The 14,725-nt window shown below is 66.3% G+C and overlaps 3 protein-coding genes across 3 annotated transcripts in view; 2 read left to right on the forward strand and 1 right to left on the reverse strand.

The window, feature by feature from the left end:
- Positions 1-1,342: 1,342 nt before the first annotated feature.
- On the forward strand, positions 1,343-1,748 carry EMIHUDRAFT_249046 (hypothetical protein; the record flags this gene model as incomplete). Its single annotated transcript, XM_005760867.1, has 2 exons — positions 1,343-1,458; positions 1,502-1,748. The coding sequence occupies 2 exons, from the start codon at positions 1,343-1,345 to the stop codon at positions 1,746-1,748; spliced, it is 363 nt and encodes a 120-aa protein (XP_005760924.1).
- Positions 1,749-5,382: 3,634 nt separating this feature from the next.
- Positions 5,383-7,455, forward strand: EMIHUDRAFT_249049 (hypothetical protein; the record flags this gene model as incomplete). The annotated part of the gene is made up of 3 exons (XM_005760868.1): positions 5,383-5,850; positions 6,536-6,702; positions 6,885-7,455. 3 exons carry the CDS (start codon positions 5,383-5,385, stop codon positions 7,453-7,455), a joined length of 1,206 nt encoding a protein of 401 aa, XP_005760925.1.
- Positions 7,456-11,427: 3,972 nt separating this feature from the next.
- The window catches only part of EMIHUDRAFT_471072 (hypothetical protein), a 5,473-nt gene continuing 2,175 nt past the window's right edge, over positions 11,428-14,725 (reverse strand). The window contains exons 4-8 of the mRNA XM_005760869.1: positions 14,490-14,647; positions 14,283-14,414; positions 13,831-13,865; positions 12,446-12,879; positions 11,428-12,303 (exon numbers count right to left, since the gene is read on the reverse strand). Of these exons, the coding sequence (XP_005760926.1) occupies positions 11,525-12,303; positions 12,446-12,879; positions 13,831-13,865; positions 14,283-14,414; positions 14,490-14,647 (1,538 nt within the window). The 3' untranslated portion in view covers positions 11,428-11,524. The remainder of the gene's footprint in view (positions 12,304-12,445; positions 12,880-13,830; positions 13,866-14,282; positions 14,415-14,489; positions 14,648-14,725) is intronic.

A 14,725-nucleotide genomic window follows, 5' to 3' on the forward strand; every position in this document is an offset into this window, starting at 1 on the left:
TTCTACAACACGCTCAGCGCGGATACTCCGCGACGATTCACCATTCGGCCTGGAGGAGACATGCATGCGGCGGCTGGCCCGCGCAGGGAGGAGGGAGCAGGTGCGGTTTGTCTCGGTCAGCCAGTTCGGCGCGGGGGCGTTCTTGAACGCGATCCCGACCCGCGCGCACTTCCGTCTGCCCTAGTACGTGATGGGCTTCGCGCTGCAGCGCCGCTTCGGATTGCACCTGTCGATGATGACGGACGTTATGGCGGACGGCATCTACAGTCAGCACGGTGTGCCCTTTGACGCCCTCGGCGACGTGGCGCAGAACGACGGCGCGGCGGGCCACCAGACGCGGCACAAGGAGGTCCTCCTGGACCTCGTCGAGCTGCTGCGGGGCAAGCTGGGGCGCGGCTCTGTGGAGCACGAGTTTCACTGCGAGCACAGCACTACGAGGACGGACTTGTACATTTACCAGGGCGTGATTGGGGACCTGCCATGCATCGGCGACACGAAGATCTTTGCCGGTGTGCCGTCGGACCCCTCGGGGGCGGGGCGCATGGGGGCGTTCGTCGCTTGCGGCAACACGCTGCCACGCGCCCGCGAGACGGTTCTGGGCGTGGAGGGCGGGGACAGGGGTGGGAGGGTGGGACGGTGGGATCCGCGGACGGGGACCGGGACGGTTGAGGCTGTCAAGGGCCAGTACACGGACGCAGAGGGGAAGTGCCATGTGGAGGCGTTGCTCTTCGAGGAGTTCGGCGCAATGAGCGCGGGGGTGGAGGAGCTGCTGATGCGGGTGGCTGAGGTGGCGGGCCGGAAGCTCACGTGGTGGCAGTACGACCAGACGTCGTGGTCGGCGCGCGAATGGATGCCGTTTGCGCTGCAGCGACTGTCGGTGCAGCTCTGGGTGGCGCTCGCGGACGAGGCACAGCGCGCCATTGGTGCGGCGTCGCGCGACCGCGAGGGACCGCGGGGGAATGCTAGTGGGATGGGGGGCTCTGAGGGGAAGGGAGCGGGGGGCGCCCAGTAGGGCGCCGGCACCCCAGCGTAGAGGGCGTCGTGTAGCCCTCCTTTTGGTATATTAAAAGAAAAACCCGGACTGCCACCTTAACCCGCGCACAACGCGGGGCAATGACAACGCAGACGACGGCGATGTACCGAGACCAGTCGCCACCGCCCTCGCCTTCCTGCGAGCTCGGGTGCCGTCCAACTCCCTGGCGCTGCTCTCCACACGCGGCAACTCGCTGGACTCCCTCGGTGTGCGGGACATCATGAAGGAGGTGATCGGCGCCCTCACCGGTGCACGCGGGCGGCCGCGGCCTGGCACGCCCGGAGCGGTGGCTCTTGCTGCTCTCGCTCGATGCCACGCTGGCTCCTCGCGAAGCCGCCCACGGGCGTCACCCCAGCCGCGGCGCTGCAGGAGCGGGCGGGTCGCTTCTTCGCGGGCGACTTCGAGTTGCTGTGGGACGCACACAAGTGGGAGGACAGGCTACCGACGATGGATTCACACGCGAAGCAGGAGGGCAACGGAGAGGGAGCGGGGCGAGGAGCTGGTCACGTTCATCCAAGATGCGGCGCGCAAGCGACGACTCGGGCAGGCCGTCCCGTCGGTCCCGCCCGGCGACCTGGCGCACGCCCAGCTGCGCCAGCTCCTCTGCGCCGACGTGACGACGGCGGAGCGCGCCACGATGCTCCGCTGGCGGAGGGCGGCGGCCGGCTGCGTCGGCGCGGCGGTGTCGGCGGGCGTCAGGAAGTCGCGGCGGTGAAGGCAGGGCAGCGACTTGAAGCAGGCACGAATCGACAGCATTGGACTGTGGCTTTGCCTGTGGGTGTCTCGAGTTCCCAAGTGCGCTCGCCCCTCCTCGAGCACTGGCCACTGCGCCTCGGACGCATATCGAGACACACATATCGATTTTGACTCGACGGGCGCATGGTGCCATGGAGCATGGTCCATGGAGGCATCACGTCTCCATGCGCCCGTCAAGTCGGAGCCAGTCACGGTGCAGCAGTCTGCGGCGACCACACAGCGCTCACCGCAGGGATAGGCGAGCTTTTCAAGAGTCAAAAGCGATTGCGCGAAATTCCACATTGGTGGATTTTGGGGCGCTGTCCACCCGGCACCCCCCGTCGCGGCCCCGTTGGACGTTTTCAAGATTAGCGTGTCAGGCCTCAGGGTGAATTGGAACTAGCCGTACGAAGGTGGTAGGCAATTTGTGTGCTTAAAAGAAGTCACACTGGGGTGTCCCCTACCATCACACTGGTGTGAATACGTCCCGAACCCATACTTGGGACCCGTACGGTAAGGTAAGGTAAGGTAAGGTAAACTTCTCCACACACACGAGGTGGTGGGGCAAGGGGGGGCAACCCTCGCGTCTCCACGTCTGACGACAGGAGCCCCACGGCATTCAAAGTGCAAGGCCCAGTGCGCGTGGGTGAGCGGTGTGTGTGTGTGTGTGTGTGTGTGTGTGTGTGTGTGTGTGTGTGTGTGTGTTTGTGTGTGTGTGTGTGTGTGTGTGTGTGTGTGTGTGTGTGTGTGTGTGTGTGTGTGTGTGTGTGTGTGTGTGTCACGTCACTGCGTCCTCCGCCGGTTCCTCCCGTCGCCTCTTCTTTGTTCGAATGTTTTTCAATCCATCCTTCACGAAGCCCTCCCATGTAGCTAGCGTTCTTGGCGAATGTCTCGAAATGGCCAGCAGGCGCTGTCTGCTCGCGGTCTGTGCGGGCCGCTCGTCCTCCTCGCCCTTCTTTCGTCCTCCCGTCCCTCCCCTCCACCATGGCCTTCTCGGCACTTCTTTCTCCATCCGCCTCGCCCTGCCTTTTCGCATCGTGCCGTTCGCCCTCCATTCGGTGACCTCCTTGGCTGTCCGCCCCTTTTTGGGTGGCGCTCTCGATACAGTTGCGTCCCGTACCATATGCTCGTGCTATCCTGCCCTATGGCGTATGGGAGGCAGAGGCAGGGATGGGGGGAGGGGGGGGGGGGGGGGGCAGAGGTAAGGTGCTGTCAGACCGGCGACACGACGGCGTCCAGATGTCGCGGGCACCAGCAACCGCGAAGCCGCGTCCTGGCAACGCATGTGCGGAACCCCTTGCCCGTGGTCGCAGGCCGCAGTCTGCGGACTGCAAGCTAGCGTGCAAGGGTCCACACAAGGGAGCCGTTGCCCAAAGCATGGCAGTAGCTGTCCTCATCGGCGGCGGACGGCCCGGTTGCAAGCATGTTGCTCTGTTGACCAAACTGACCAAACGCTGTCACGTCGTCGAGCGCCGACGCCGGGTGGCACAGCACGTCGAACTTCCCCTCCGCGCCAACCACCGGGTAAAGCTTGGCGCCCGGAGTCTGGCAGAGGAAGAAGTCGTCGCCTTCCTGGCACACGAACGGCGTGTCCATGGGGTTGAGCTCGCTTTTGATCGTGGTTGAGCTCTGCAGGGCCCCCGTCGTGACTTAGGGGTCGTCCGCGACCGGGGTGCTGTGGTTTGCAGCCCACGCCTGTATGGCCTCGTCGGAATCGGAGCAGAAGACCGGCGGCGGAGCCCCCTGCGCCGCGGCGGCGACGGCGTGCGAGCTGTCGGAGGCCTGGAGTCTCATCATCTGACCGGTCGTGTCGAACCTCACCGACCGGCGGCGCCCGCTGTCAGCCGCAGGAGTCAGCCGACCGTGTGCCACGAGCAGATGCGGTCCAGCTCTTCTTGTTCCATCGGAGGCAGTGGTGCGATGCAGAGGCCTTCGAGCGAGCCAGACGCGGGTCGCGCAGTCGCTGGTGAATGATAGACGCCCAGCCCCGCTTTCGACCCGTGCCGCCCTCTGCGGAATCGTCCTGATGGGGCAGTCCTGACGTAAACTTGAGAGTCCTGACAAGCAAACTTGAGAGTCCTGACAGAAACTTGAGAGTCCACAGAAACTTAGTGATTGGCTAGACGAGCGGCCTACCTCCATGGGGCTGTTGGAACGGGGGGAGGTGTCAATCACGCTCCCGGGACGCCGGAGAGATCGGGTTGGTCTCCCCCGCCTTCATTCAGCCCTGACCCGACGGGGACCACTCCATCACCCTCGCCCAGGGATCTACAATGCTGTCTTAAGGTCCGACAGGTTCGGCACCGGGCACCGCCTCGGTATACAAAATGCGCCTGCGGGCGGACCGGACCCCCAAAGATCACCTTTCACCTCGAGACTCCAGAAAGAAAAATTCTAGCGGCGGGCACGTCGCACCGCATGGCGGCCGCGCTGCACCGCCCGCTGCTGGCGCGCGGCTGATCGCGGCGCCGACCCCGCGGCGGCGCCATCTCGCGCGGCGGGGCGCGGCGCTGCGTCGGCACCAAAACGGACGCGAGCTCGCGGCGCGGCCGCGGCAGCAAAAACATCAACGTCTACTTCTCCTTCTCTTCTCGTCTCGTCTCGTCTTGTCGCGGGCGCGCACGTGCGCGAGGCGCGCCAAGGTCGCCGCGTTCGCTCCGCGAAGGCCGCGATTCGAACCCGGAGCCACCCGGCGCGGCGACAGCGCGCGGCGGCAAAAGGTGCGGCGCTCGCTTCATGGAGGTGCTGCTGTTTGGGCAGCACCAGATGTACGGCTGAGCGGGGTGGGGCTCGGCAGTACACTGCGGAGGCGGCTTCGGACGACGTCTCGTACCTGTTCGCACCAGTGGAAGCTTAGCGATCTGGTCCCTACCTGTTCGACCCAGGCCGACCGCGGCCTGGAAGCCCTCTGCTGAGGGAGTGCGGGGATAGGAGGAACGGGGTGCCCTTAGTCACAGCTTCCCCCGGGACATGTCCACGCTGGACGTCCCGGGACATGGCGATGGACGACCGGCCCTCGCGGGCCGGCGTGGGTGGGGCGGCGCGCGAGCCGCGCGCCTGCCCCGGGGGGTGGACGCCTGCTGCGTCGCCTCCTTCCCTAAACCTGCCGACCAGTCCGCTTTTTGAGCAGGTGTGCCGCCGCGCGAGCGACGCTCCGAGATCGCCCGAGATAGCGCGGCGCGGCCCCGAGATCGCCCGAGATAGCGCGAGATCGCCCGAGATTGCGCGGCGCGGCCCGAGATCGCGCACCTCGGCACTCGGCGGGGTGGATGGGTTGGGAGCGAGGGGGCGGAAGTGTTCAGTGCGGTAGAGGGTCAGATCGGGGCGCGAGAGGTGGCCTGTGAGCCATCCGGCTTACGTTTACCCTGCGTTGTTGAGCCAGGACTCAACATACTCGTTCTGTTGCCATCCCAAACTGTCACTCCCCTTTCTCCCGGCCGGGCGGGGTGGGGCGCGCGCGGGGGCGGTGGGTGTGCGGGATGTCTGTGGGCCCGAGAGCGATATGCCATGTCCGCCTTGCTTTGTTTCCATCGAAGGCTTGCTCGAAAAAAAAGCGCGAACAAAAGGCCGCCCACTTTGCTCGCAGCGCTGTGCGCGCTCGTGTTTGCCGACACATGAACCTGCCACCTCCCGCCGAGGGGTGGCCGGCCGCCGACAAGGCCGCGGAGGCGCTCTTCTCGCGGTTCCAGATCGACACGAGCCGCAAGTTTGGCGAAGGAGGCTACGGCGCCACCTACGCCGCTATCGACAATGCAGCGACGGGTGCGGCGCGCAACTGCGCTGCAAAGGTGGTGAACCTGAGCAAAATGAAGTTGGAGAGCCTGCAGGACGAGTGCAGGGTTCTGGATAACCTCGGGAAAGATGGTGGTCACCCCAACGTGATTAAGCTCCTCGGCCACGGCCGCGGGCGCCGGAGCGCGAAGCAGGAGGGGCAGTACTTTATCTTTATGGAGGCGGCGAGCGGCGGCGAGCTCTTCGACGTGGTGATCGACCGCGGCGCGAAGGCGATGACGGAGGAGGAGGCGCGCGGCTTCTTCATCGGCGTCCTCAGCGGTCTCATGCACTGCCACTCGCGCGGCATCGTGCACCGAGACATGAAGGCACGCAGAGCCGAGAGAGACCAGACAGGCTCTAGAGACCAGACAGGCCGCAGAGCCGAGAGAGACCAGACAGGCCGCAGAGCCCAGAGAGACCAGACAGGCCGCAGAGCCCAGAGAGACCAGACAGGCCGCAGAGCCCGCAGAGACCAGACAGGCCGCAGAGCCCGCAGAGACCAGACAGGCCGCAGGGTCCACGACGCGCACATGGGAGAGCGAGGGAGTACGCGGCACCGCCACGGCCAACTTGTGGGGAGCGAGTGCACGTCCCCGCCAAGGGGGAGAGAGAGTACGAGCAGCCACCGCCACGGCCAACTCCCCTGCCCTCCGCCCACATTCCTTCCCCTGCGGTCGAGCCCTTCTCCCTTCTCTCCGCCCAGCCCGCTGAGGGCGCCTCGAGCGGCCCTGCTGCAACCGCCTGCACCGCCGACCATCTCTGACCATACCTACTCTCACAAACCGCAACTCGCATTCCGCACACGCGCACTCACGCACACGAGCGCGCGCACCATACACCTCCCCCCACCCCCACCCTTCCCTCGCCCTCACCCCCACCCGCACCCCCACCCTCACCCCCACCCCACTCTCAATTCCCCACCCCCACCCCCACCCCCACCCCCACCCCCACCCCCACCCCCACCGCACCTTCCGCCTGCCGCCTGCCGCCCAGCTCGAGAACGTGCTGCTCTCGTCGGAGGGCACGATCAAGCTGATCGACTTTGGGCTCTCGCACACCTACGGCAAGGACGCCAACGGCCAGTGGGACCGCTCCCAGCCCCTCCGGCGGCTGGTCGGCTCAAAGTCGTACGTTGCGCCAGAGGTGCTCAGCGGCGTGGGGTATGACGGCCTAGAAGCGGGCTCTTGTACTCCAACCAGCGCCCGAGAGGACACGTATTCCGCTGTACTCATCCGTATTCCGCTGTATTCACTGTGTTCCTATCCGTTGTACTCACGCGGTGCTCTCAAGACGCTGCACAATACCGTATTCGCGCCCTGAGGTTGGCGTATTCAGCACGCAGGTACGACGGCTTCATCGCCGACGTCTGGTCGCTCGGCGTCTGCCTCTTTTCGATGCTCGCGGGCTTCTTCCCGCTCTCGGAGGCAAACGCGAAGGACTGGCGCTTCGGGCTGCTCCAAAAGACGCAGGAGAAGGGCGTGTCGTCGACGGTGACCATCCACGGCTGGTACAAGCGCAAGTGCCAGCTCTCGCCCGGCGCGATCAACCTGATCGACTCGATGCTTGCCTGCAACCCGAAGCGGCGCATCCCTCTCGGCGCGATCGCGGCGCACGAGTGGACGGCGGGCGCGCCGCTCGGCGGAGCGGCGGCCAAGGCGGCGCTGGGGCGGAGTCCCATGACGGCGGCGCTGCCGGTGACCGCGATGGAGGAGGAGGGGCCACGCTGGCGGGCCGCCAACCCGGGCATGGACGCGGAGTCGCTGATGGCGCTGCTGGAGCTGAACGACGGCGAGGGGCTAGACGACGCGGAGACGGCGCCAATCTACCGCAAGCTGGGCGTCGACCTCGGCGAGGCGCTGCCGCTGCCGGCCTTTGACAGGCAACACGCCTGCACCTTTGCTGCGCCCGAGTGAGCAGGAGAGGGGAGGTGTGGGGGGGGGGGCTGGGCGAGGGAGGGGAGAGCCGGCCCTCGCGCCGAGTCGGCTGCGGGGGGAGGCGCCGAGTGTGGCACGCCGGGCGGCGAGGGAAGATGTGTTGGTGCGGCGCAGGCCCCTCGCATGCGGCGAGATCGAACGCAGCGCGCACCGCCGGCGGTGCAGCCTGCACGGTGACGCCTTCGTGAGTTCGCATGGGGGCATGACGCGTCCATGCGCCGAGTGGGCAAACCATTTCGTAGCACGGTCGGGAGACCGGGGGTCTGTACTCTCCGCCTTGTGGCCGTGTGTGTGGTGTGAGGCCGTGAGAGCTAAGCCATCGTGCGTGTGTGAGGGGTCGCGGACGTCGTAGAACGGAGATGGTGGTGTGACGTGAGCGCTCGCTTGGGGTCATTTTACTCTATCTCACAGCCTCTGCTGGAGCCGGCCCTCGCGCCGAGTCGGAGTCAGGCAAAGTCAGCCGGAGCTGCGCGGGCGGGGGGGGAGGCGCGCGCCGAGTCTCCCGAGTGTGGTACGCCGGGCGCGCCGGGGTTGTTGCACGAGTGATCCCCACCGCGAGGCTCTGGTACGCGCGCAAGGGGCGCCTCTTCACGCGCGTGCGCGGCGAGGGCTACGCGCTCGCCACCGACGCCGACGGCAAGGTCTACTACTCGGAGGAGGGCTGCGCGCAGGGCGACCCGCTGGGCCCCTTCCTCTGGTCGATTGGCTACCACTGGTCGCTGCTGCAGCAGCAGGCGGCGCACCCGGACACGCTGCTCTACGCGTACGAGGTACCTCGACGATACCTACTGCCTCGACGCGCCGGCCGCCGCTGTCGCCTGCATGGACACGGGCGCGCGCGTCACCGAGGCGGACTGCAGGGTCGCCTCCAACTTGTCGAAACAGTGCGTGTGGTCTCCGGGCGGCGCTGCGGCCCTCGCCCCGCTCTCCTCGCGCGTCGCGCTGCGCGGCACGCCGAACGCGCCGCCGACGAAGGGGCACGAGCGCGCTGGCGGCGGCACGCTGCTCGGGATCAAGGTGCTGGGCGCCTTTCTCGGCGACGTCGGCTGGTGCTCGGCGCAGCTGGTCAAGCGGGTGCGCATCGCCCTCGAGCCGCTCGACGGCATCATCCAGCTGCGCGACGCGCCCAGCCTCGACATCGCGCAGCAGGCGCAACACTGCCTCATGCGCTACTGCTCCAACACCACCCTCGTCTACTTCCTGCGCACCATGCCGCCATCCATGACCATCGAGGCGGCGCAGGAACACGACCGGCTCATCGCCTCGGCCTTCCACCGCATCGTCGGCTCCGAGGCGGGCTCGCCGGCGCAGTGCGAGCGCGCGCTGCGGCAGGCGCGCCTCCCGGTCAAGCTCGGCGGGCTCGGCCTCACCTCCATGGCGGCGATCCGGCGAGCCGCGTGGGTCGGCACCTGGGCGCTCGTGTGGACGCCGCTTCGGCAGCTCCACGCGCCTTTCCGAGCCGTCGACATCACGGCCGAGTCGGCGGCTGACTTCCAGCAGCTCTCCATCTTCACCGAGCTGCAGGACGCACACAGCACCCTCCTCGATGACTACGACTACGTGGCGAGGACCTACGAGCAGTACGACCGCCAGGTCTTCGACTACTGCAAGGAGGGCCTCGCACACTTCCGATTTCACCCCGACGGCCTCCCCGACCGCGACACACTCCTCCCGTTGGCCTGCTTCGATTCTGGCAGTGAGCATCTACAAAGCGCACAGCGTCGCTACTCCCAGATCATTCATCACGCAGCATGGCTCGGCTTTTGGAATGCGTTGCAGCTACCGGGCGTGGCTAGGCGGGAGGCGGTGCGCTTCATCGCCGTCAGCCAGTACCAGGCGGGCGCCTTCCTCAACGCCGTCCCCTCGCGCCGCGACTTTCGTATCCCGACGTGGGCGCTGCGCATCGCCGTCCAGCGGCGCCTCGGGCTACCACTTGACGAGGCGCTCGCGCGGGGCGCGCCGACCTGCTCGGCGCGCGGCGGCAAGGTGCAGGACCCGTTGGGCGACGCGGCCAGCAACATCGGCCGCCTCGGGCACTGCAGCCGCCACAACAGCCTCCTCGCCGCCCTGGCCAAGGTCATGCGGAGCGTGTGGGGCATGCTCGTCGAGGTGGAGCCGCGGGACCACCTCGGCTACTCTAACGACTACCGGCCCGACGTCTCGGTGGTGGGCGCCGGCCGCTCGCGCTCGCGCCTCATCGGCGACGTCAAGTTCAAGGACTCGCTCTCCTCCAACCCGGAGGACGTCGGCCAGCGAGGCGCTTTCGTCGGCCTCGGCAACACCGAGCCCGGCACGAGCGCGGACGTCTTCGGCCTCGAGCAGCGCGGCGCTGTCGGGGACGGTGACTTCAGGCCGAGCGACGGCGGCGGCTATGTGGCGTACAAGAAGGCGGACTACGCGCACGCCCTCTCGCGCTCGGACACCGACGTGCAGATGTACCTGTTCGAAACCTTCGGCGGGTGGTGCAACGCGGTCAAGCGGCTGTTCTACCAGATGAAGGACAAGGTGCGCAACAAGCTCTCGAAGCGGCAGCACGAGGACGAGGCGAGCTGGTCGACGCGGTCGTGGCTGTCGCTGCAGGCCCAGCGCATGTCAGTCGCGCTGCAGCTCGCGGCGGCGGAAGAGATTGCGACCGAGCTCAGGCTCGCCGCGGCGTCGGAGGACGCCGCCGTCGCCTAGACTCCCCTGCGTCACTACGTGCCTCCCCGTCTTTGTAGCCTGGCGTTTGTGCCCCGTTTGTGCCGCGTCCCGTGCCCCCGAGTTCATTTTATAATAGAGCTCTGGGACAAAAGCGTCGAAAATGTCCCAAAAAAGCGTGGCTCGAGTTTGTTGCAGCCCCACAGCCGGCGCGCGCTGCCAGGAAGCACCGCTCGCGTGTCGGCGGCACTCCCTGGCACCCAGTGAGTGCCGCGAACCGACCAGACCGAGTAGGCTCGATGCCGCGCTCGCTGTGGGGCTGCAAAAAACTCGCCGCCGAGCGTGCCACCGAAAGCGTCCCGTCGGAGGTGATGGAGTGTGAGACCTGAGGCTGCGGAGGTGACGCCTGAGGTACCGGTCCGTGCACAGCGACTCAGCCGGTGACCGCCACGGGCTCAGACGAGACTTGTCGACTCGTTCCAGCTCAGCTTCACCGTGGTCCTCGGGCGTCTGTCGACGTCAGGACCACCCATACAGCTCGCGGGTTTGAGGTCGCAAGAGCCAAGATGGTGGCGTTTGGACATCCCAACCATCACACAAGACAGCCTGTAGGTGATGGCGGGACGGCGCAGTGTTTGTGGCACTCGGCAGTAGGCACCCGCGGCACGGCCCCGCTGTCGGCTCTCGCGGGCTGCGGAACCGGACCCAGAAAGGGACGGTCCGGGCGAGTGTGGCAGCTCCTGCGCTAGTATGGGCACCCTCTATTATAGCACTACTGATCCTGGTCATTAGAGCTGCCAGGGATAGCGTCAGGAGCTGGTAGGAGTCAAAACCCCTCATATTTGAGACATCGTGTCCCATATACTCGTGCAACAACCCGCCGGCGCCGCGAGCGCGCCGAGCGGGCGCAGATGTGTTGGAGTGCGGCGCAGGCGCCAAGGCCCCTCGCATGCGGCGAGATCGAGCGCAGCGCGCACCGCCGGCGGTGCAGTCTGCACGGTGACGCCTTCGTGTGTTCGCATGGGGGCATGACGCGTCCCGCCGCCGCCACCACCCGCACCAGGAGCAGGATAGACGACTAATAGACCAGCCCCCACCTCTGTGCGCTGTGGCGGCTCTCCAAAGCGCCGCTTTCGGCTGTGAGATAATCAGCGATATGCCATGCGGAGATCCTGCTATGGTTGCGAGTGTATGTGTGGGCCGCTGTGTTCCCGCACCCGAGCACGTGAGACGCCCTCCCCCCGCAAAACATTCATTTCAAAACTGCAGTCTCTGGCAGTGGCACCGCTCTGTGTGTTGTTGTGCCTGTCGAGAGCGAGTATGGTCTTGGTTGATATTCTACCAGGACCGACTCTACTATACGTCAGTACTGTTGTCCCCTTCATGCGGCGCACCACGCCAAGGCAGCGAGTCAGGCAAGGTGGTCGGCGTGAAAATGACGCTGGCTTGTGCGCCGCCCTTTTCTGGCTTCGCTGCGACGGGTGCGGCCCATCATCACTGCCCGCGGCACACCGGGCGGTGCCAACAGCGCGTGCGTGCCCGCGCCAAAGTACTCCTCGAACGGCGACCGATTGGTGACGGGTCCGATCACGCCAAACGTGACTCGCTCGAAGGCGCCGTGGTACTTGCCGCGGAGCAGCGCGCAAAAGACGCCCGCAACCATGCGAGGGTCGTTCTGGAACACCCCGCAGCCCCACGCACCGAGGACGAGGGCGCTGTGGCCGTTGCCAGCAGCGACACGGAGCACACGCTCGGCCCGCTCAGCCAGGGCGGCCGAGATGTCCTGCTGGCGCACACGCCTCTTGCGCGCAGCGCCAGCATTGGGTGCGGCGGCAGTGATAAAGCTGAGTGGCCATGGTGACTCCAGCAGCCGGCCGGCGTATTCAGTGCGGATGATGGGCACCGCTGGCGAGTAGATGACTGCGTGCGAGTAGAGTCCGCCGTTGCGCTCCCCATTATTGTGCGCGTGGTAAAACGGCCTCGCGGCCTCTGATGTTAGCGCCGCGTAGAGCAGCGAGTTACGGGCGAGGTTCTCCTCCTGCGCCTCGGCGCCAGACATGAAGCCGCCGCCGGGGTTTCGCGCAGAGGCAAAGTTGAGCGCGACGACACTGTGGCCCATACGATGCAATCGACGAGCGGCCCCGAGCGTGCCCTCGTTGACAACCTCGATTTCGGTCGCCGCGCTAATAGCTGCGGCACGAGCCGGCCAGCTTAATCGTTGTGCCATCAACGCAGGCTTGCATGCGCTCAGTGACGTCGACGACAGTGCCGCGCTCGGTGGTGTAGACGCCCTCGCTGCAGATGTCGGCCGTCGACGTCCCAATGGCGGCACGTTCGCCCTTCGTGAGGCGCGCAGTCTGCTCGTCCTCTCCCTCGTCCTCGCCCTCGCCCTCGCCCTCGCCCTCTTCCTCGCACTCGTCCTCGTCCTCGTCCTCGTCCTCGTCCTCGTCCTCGTCCTCGTCCTCGTCCTCGCACTCTTCATCGTCCTCGCCCTCACCTTCACCACAACCTTCGTCTTCATTGCTGGCTTCCAACAGCTCTGCCAATACCTCCAGCACCGGCGCCGGCAGCACCCTGTCTGCGACCAGCCGACGAAGAGCAGGCACGCCACCCATTCGCATCTTGCGCCGAACAAGCGTCGACGAGAGGGGCTCGCCGCGAAAGGTCAGCAGCGGCGCGTCGCTGCCTTTTACGGTGATGATGGTGATGTTTGGCCCGAACTCTTCCGCCATTGCCGCTCCGCACTCTTTCGCAGAGCCGAATGTTCTTGGCGTTGGCTGGAGCCATTCAACCGACTCCGCAATGGCATTGCACATGCGAAGCCGCCATGCCGCATCAAATGCGAGCTCGCTGGATTCCCCACGCTGGCGGAACTTGCTGCGCACGTGTCCATCGTGCGCGACAGCAAAAAAACCAGCGACCACGCAGAAGCCGTCACGCTGCACCAGTTGCCGACCTCGCTCGAGGGCTGCGAGGTGGCCGGCATGCACCGGGCTGAAAGAGCCGCCGAGTACGACGATCGCTGGCTTCGAGCCAGTCATTGTCGTCGATGCTGTCACAAGTGCTGACAAGTCCACGACGCGGCACGACGCGGCAAGGCACGTCCTCGAGTCCCGTAAAAGCAAGCTGGCGAACAAAGTGTGTACTTGAGCAACCCAATGTCCACTGTCCAGGGACCGGGATGTGACGCCCTCGCCCTAGCTCGACGAGCGAGGTGGCGCGGACGATGCGACGCGGAGGTTGTTGTTGGCGGCTTCTTCTGACGCCGCTCCTGCGCAGAATACTGTTCGTCGACGTTGGCCAACACTCAGCCACAGCGTGAACGCGCCAACCTCACTACCAGGTTACGGTAACCCGATCTGTTCAAGGCGCCGTTCACGGGCGCGGCGACATATGCGATCGTCTGTCGGTCCAAGGGTTGATCGTTGAGGGGAGCAGATATAGAGCTCTATGCCTTCTTGCCGCGTCGCTCCACCTTCGCCACGCGAGAGCAGGCGCGTGTGGCGAGTACGCATTCAGAGCCCCAGCGCTGCCAGCAGCACGTCCACCGACGACAACCATGACGACAACGTGGGCAGCGCTTTAGACGACGAGGTTGCGGAAATCACAGCCTCGATGATTCGAGCGGACATTGCAGCGGGCCGCGCCAGCCTTGGGTGCAAGCGCGCGTCTACCTCGCCACCCGCTGACGAGGGTGGCACGCGGCTCTCGGCGCACTGTGCTAGAGTCTGCAACAAGCTCGCCAAGCTGACCTACGACGACATGCGGGACCTGCAGCGCGCCGAACTTGCGGGGCCCACTGAGGCCGGCTACGCGCTCGCGGAGGCTCACGAACCGGGCCCATTCCCAGCCGGATAAAGTCGACTGTGAGAGCCCCACATCCTATTTGCCGCGTTGCTTCGATTTCGCGGCGCCCCTCGCTCCGCCGCCCCGTGCCCCCCCCCTCTCCTCCAATTTGTATGTGTGTGTGTGGTGTCAGCACCAGTGCCAGCGCCAGTGCCATTGAAGACTTGTTTGAAAACAACACGCCCGGCCTCCACAAAACTCCTGCGCCCCCAACACGTGTGCCTGCCCCCGCAGCCCCCCCAACCTCCGTCCTGGTCCTCTACGCACTACGGCTCACGGCTCTAGCCATCTGCAGCGTCGCCGCTCTCGTCGGCGCCAAGGACCGCATGTCGCTTGGCCTCTGCAATCTCATCGGAGAAGAAGAGGAGGTTCTCCTCGGGCTCCCACGAGTCGTCGCTGGGGGAGAAGTGCCTCCATCGCACGAGCAGCTCCCACCCGGTCGGCTGCAGCCGCGCCTAACGGAGCGCGTGCACGCAAACAGCTGCGTGAGGGCACATGGTGGGGCAGCACGCCCGGGGCTGCGGCCGCACCTGCATGATCCGATCCACCTCGAAGCGCCGCTCGCGCCCGCCGCGGGGCGGCGGCAACGGCGCGGGCGCTGGGAGAGCCTGAGACAGCCGCCTGTCTGCAGCGTCCGCCACGATCGGCTCCTGCCTCACCACGGCCGCCTCCACGGCAATGCCGCTGTCTGAGGGGAGGGAAGACCGGGAGGGAGGGAGAGGGAGGGAGGGGCTGGTGCATGGGGAGGAGGGCCGGGTGATGCCGT

Source organism: Emiliania huxleyi, assembly GCF_000372725.1.
Source record: "Emiliania huxleyi CCMP1516 unplaced genomic scaffold EMIHUscaffold_732, whole genome shotgun sequence".
Lineage (NCBI taxonomy): Eukaryota > Haptophyta > Isochrysidales > Noelaerhabdaceae > Emiliania > Emiliania huxleyi.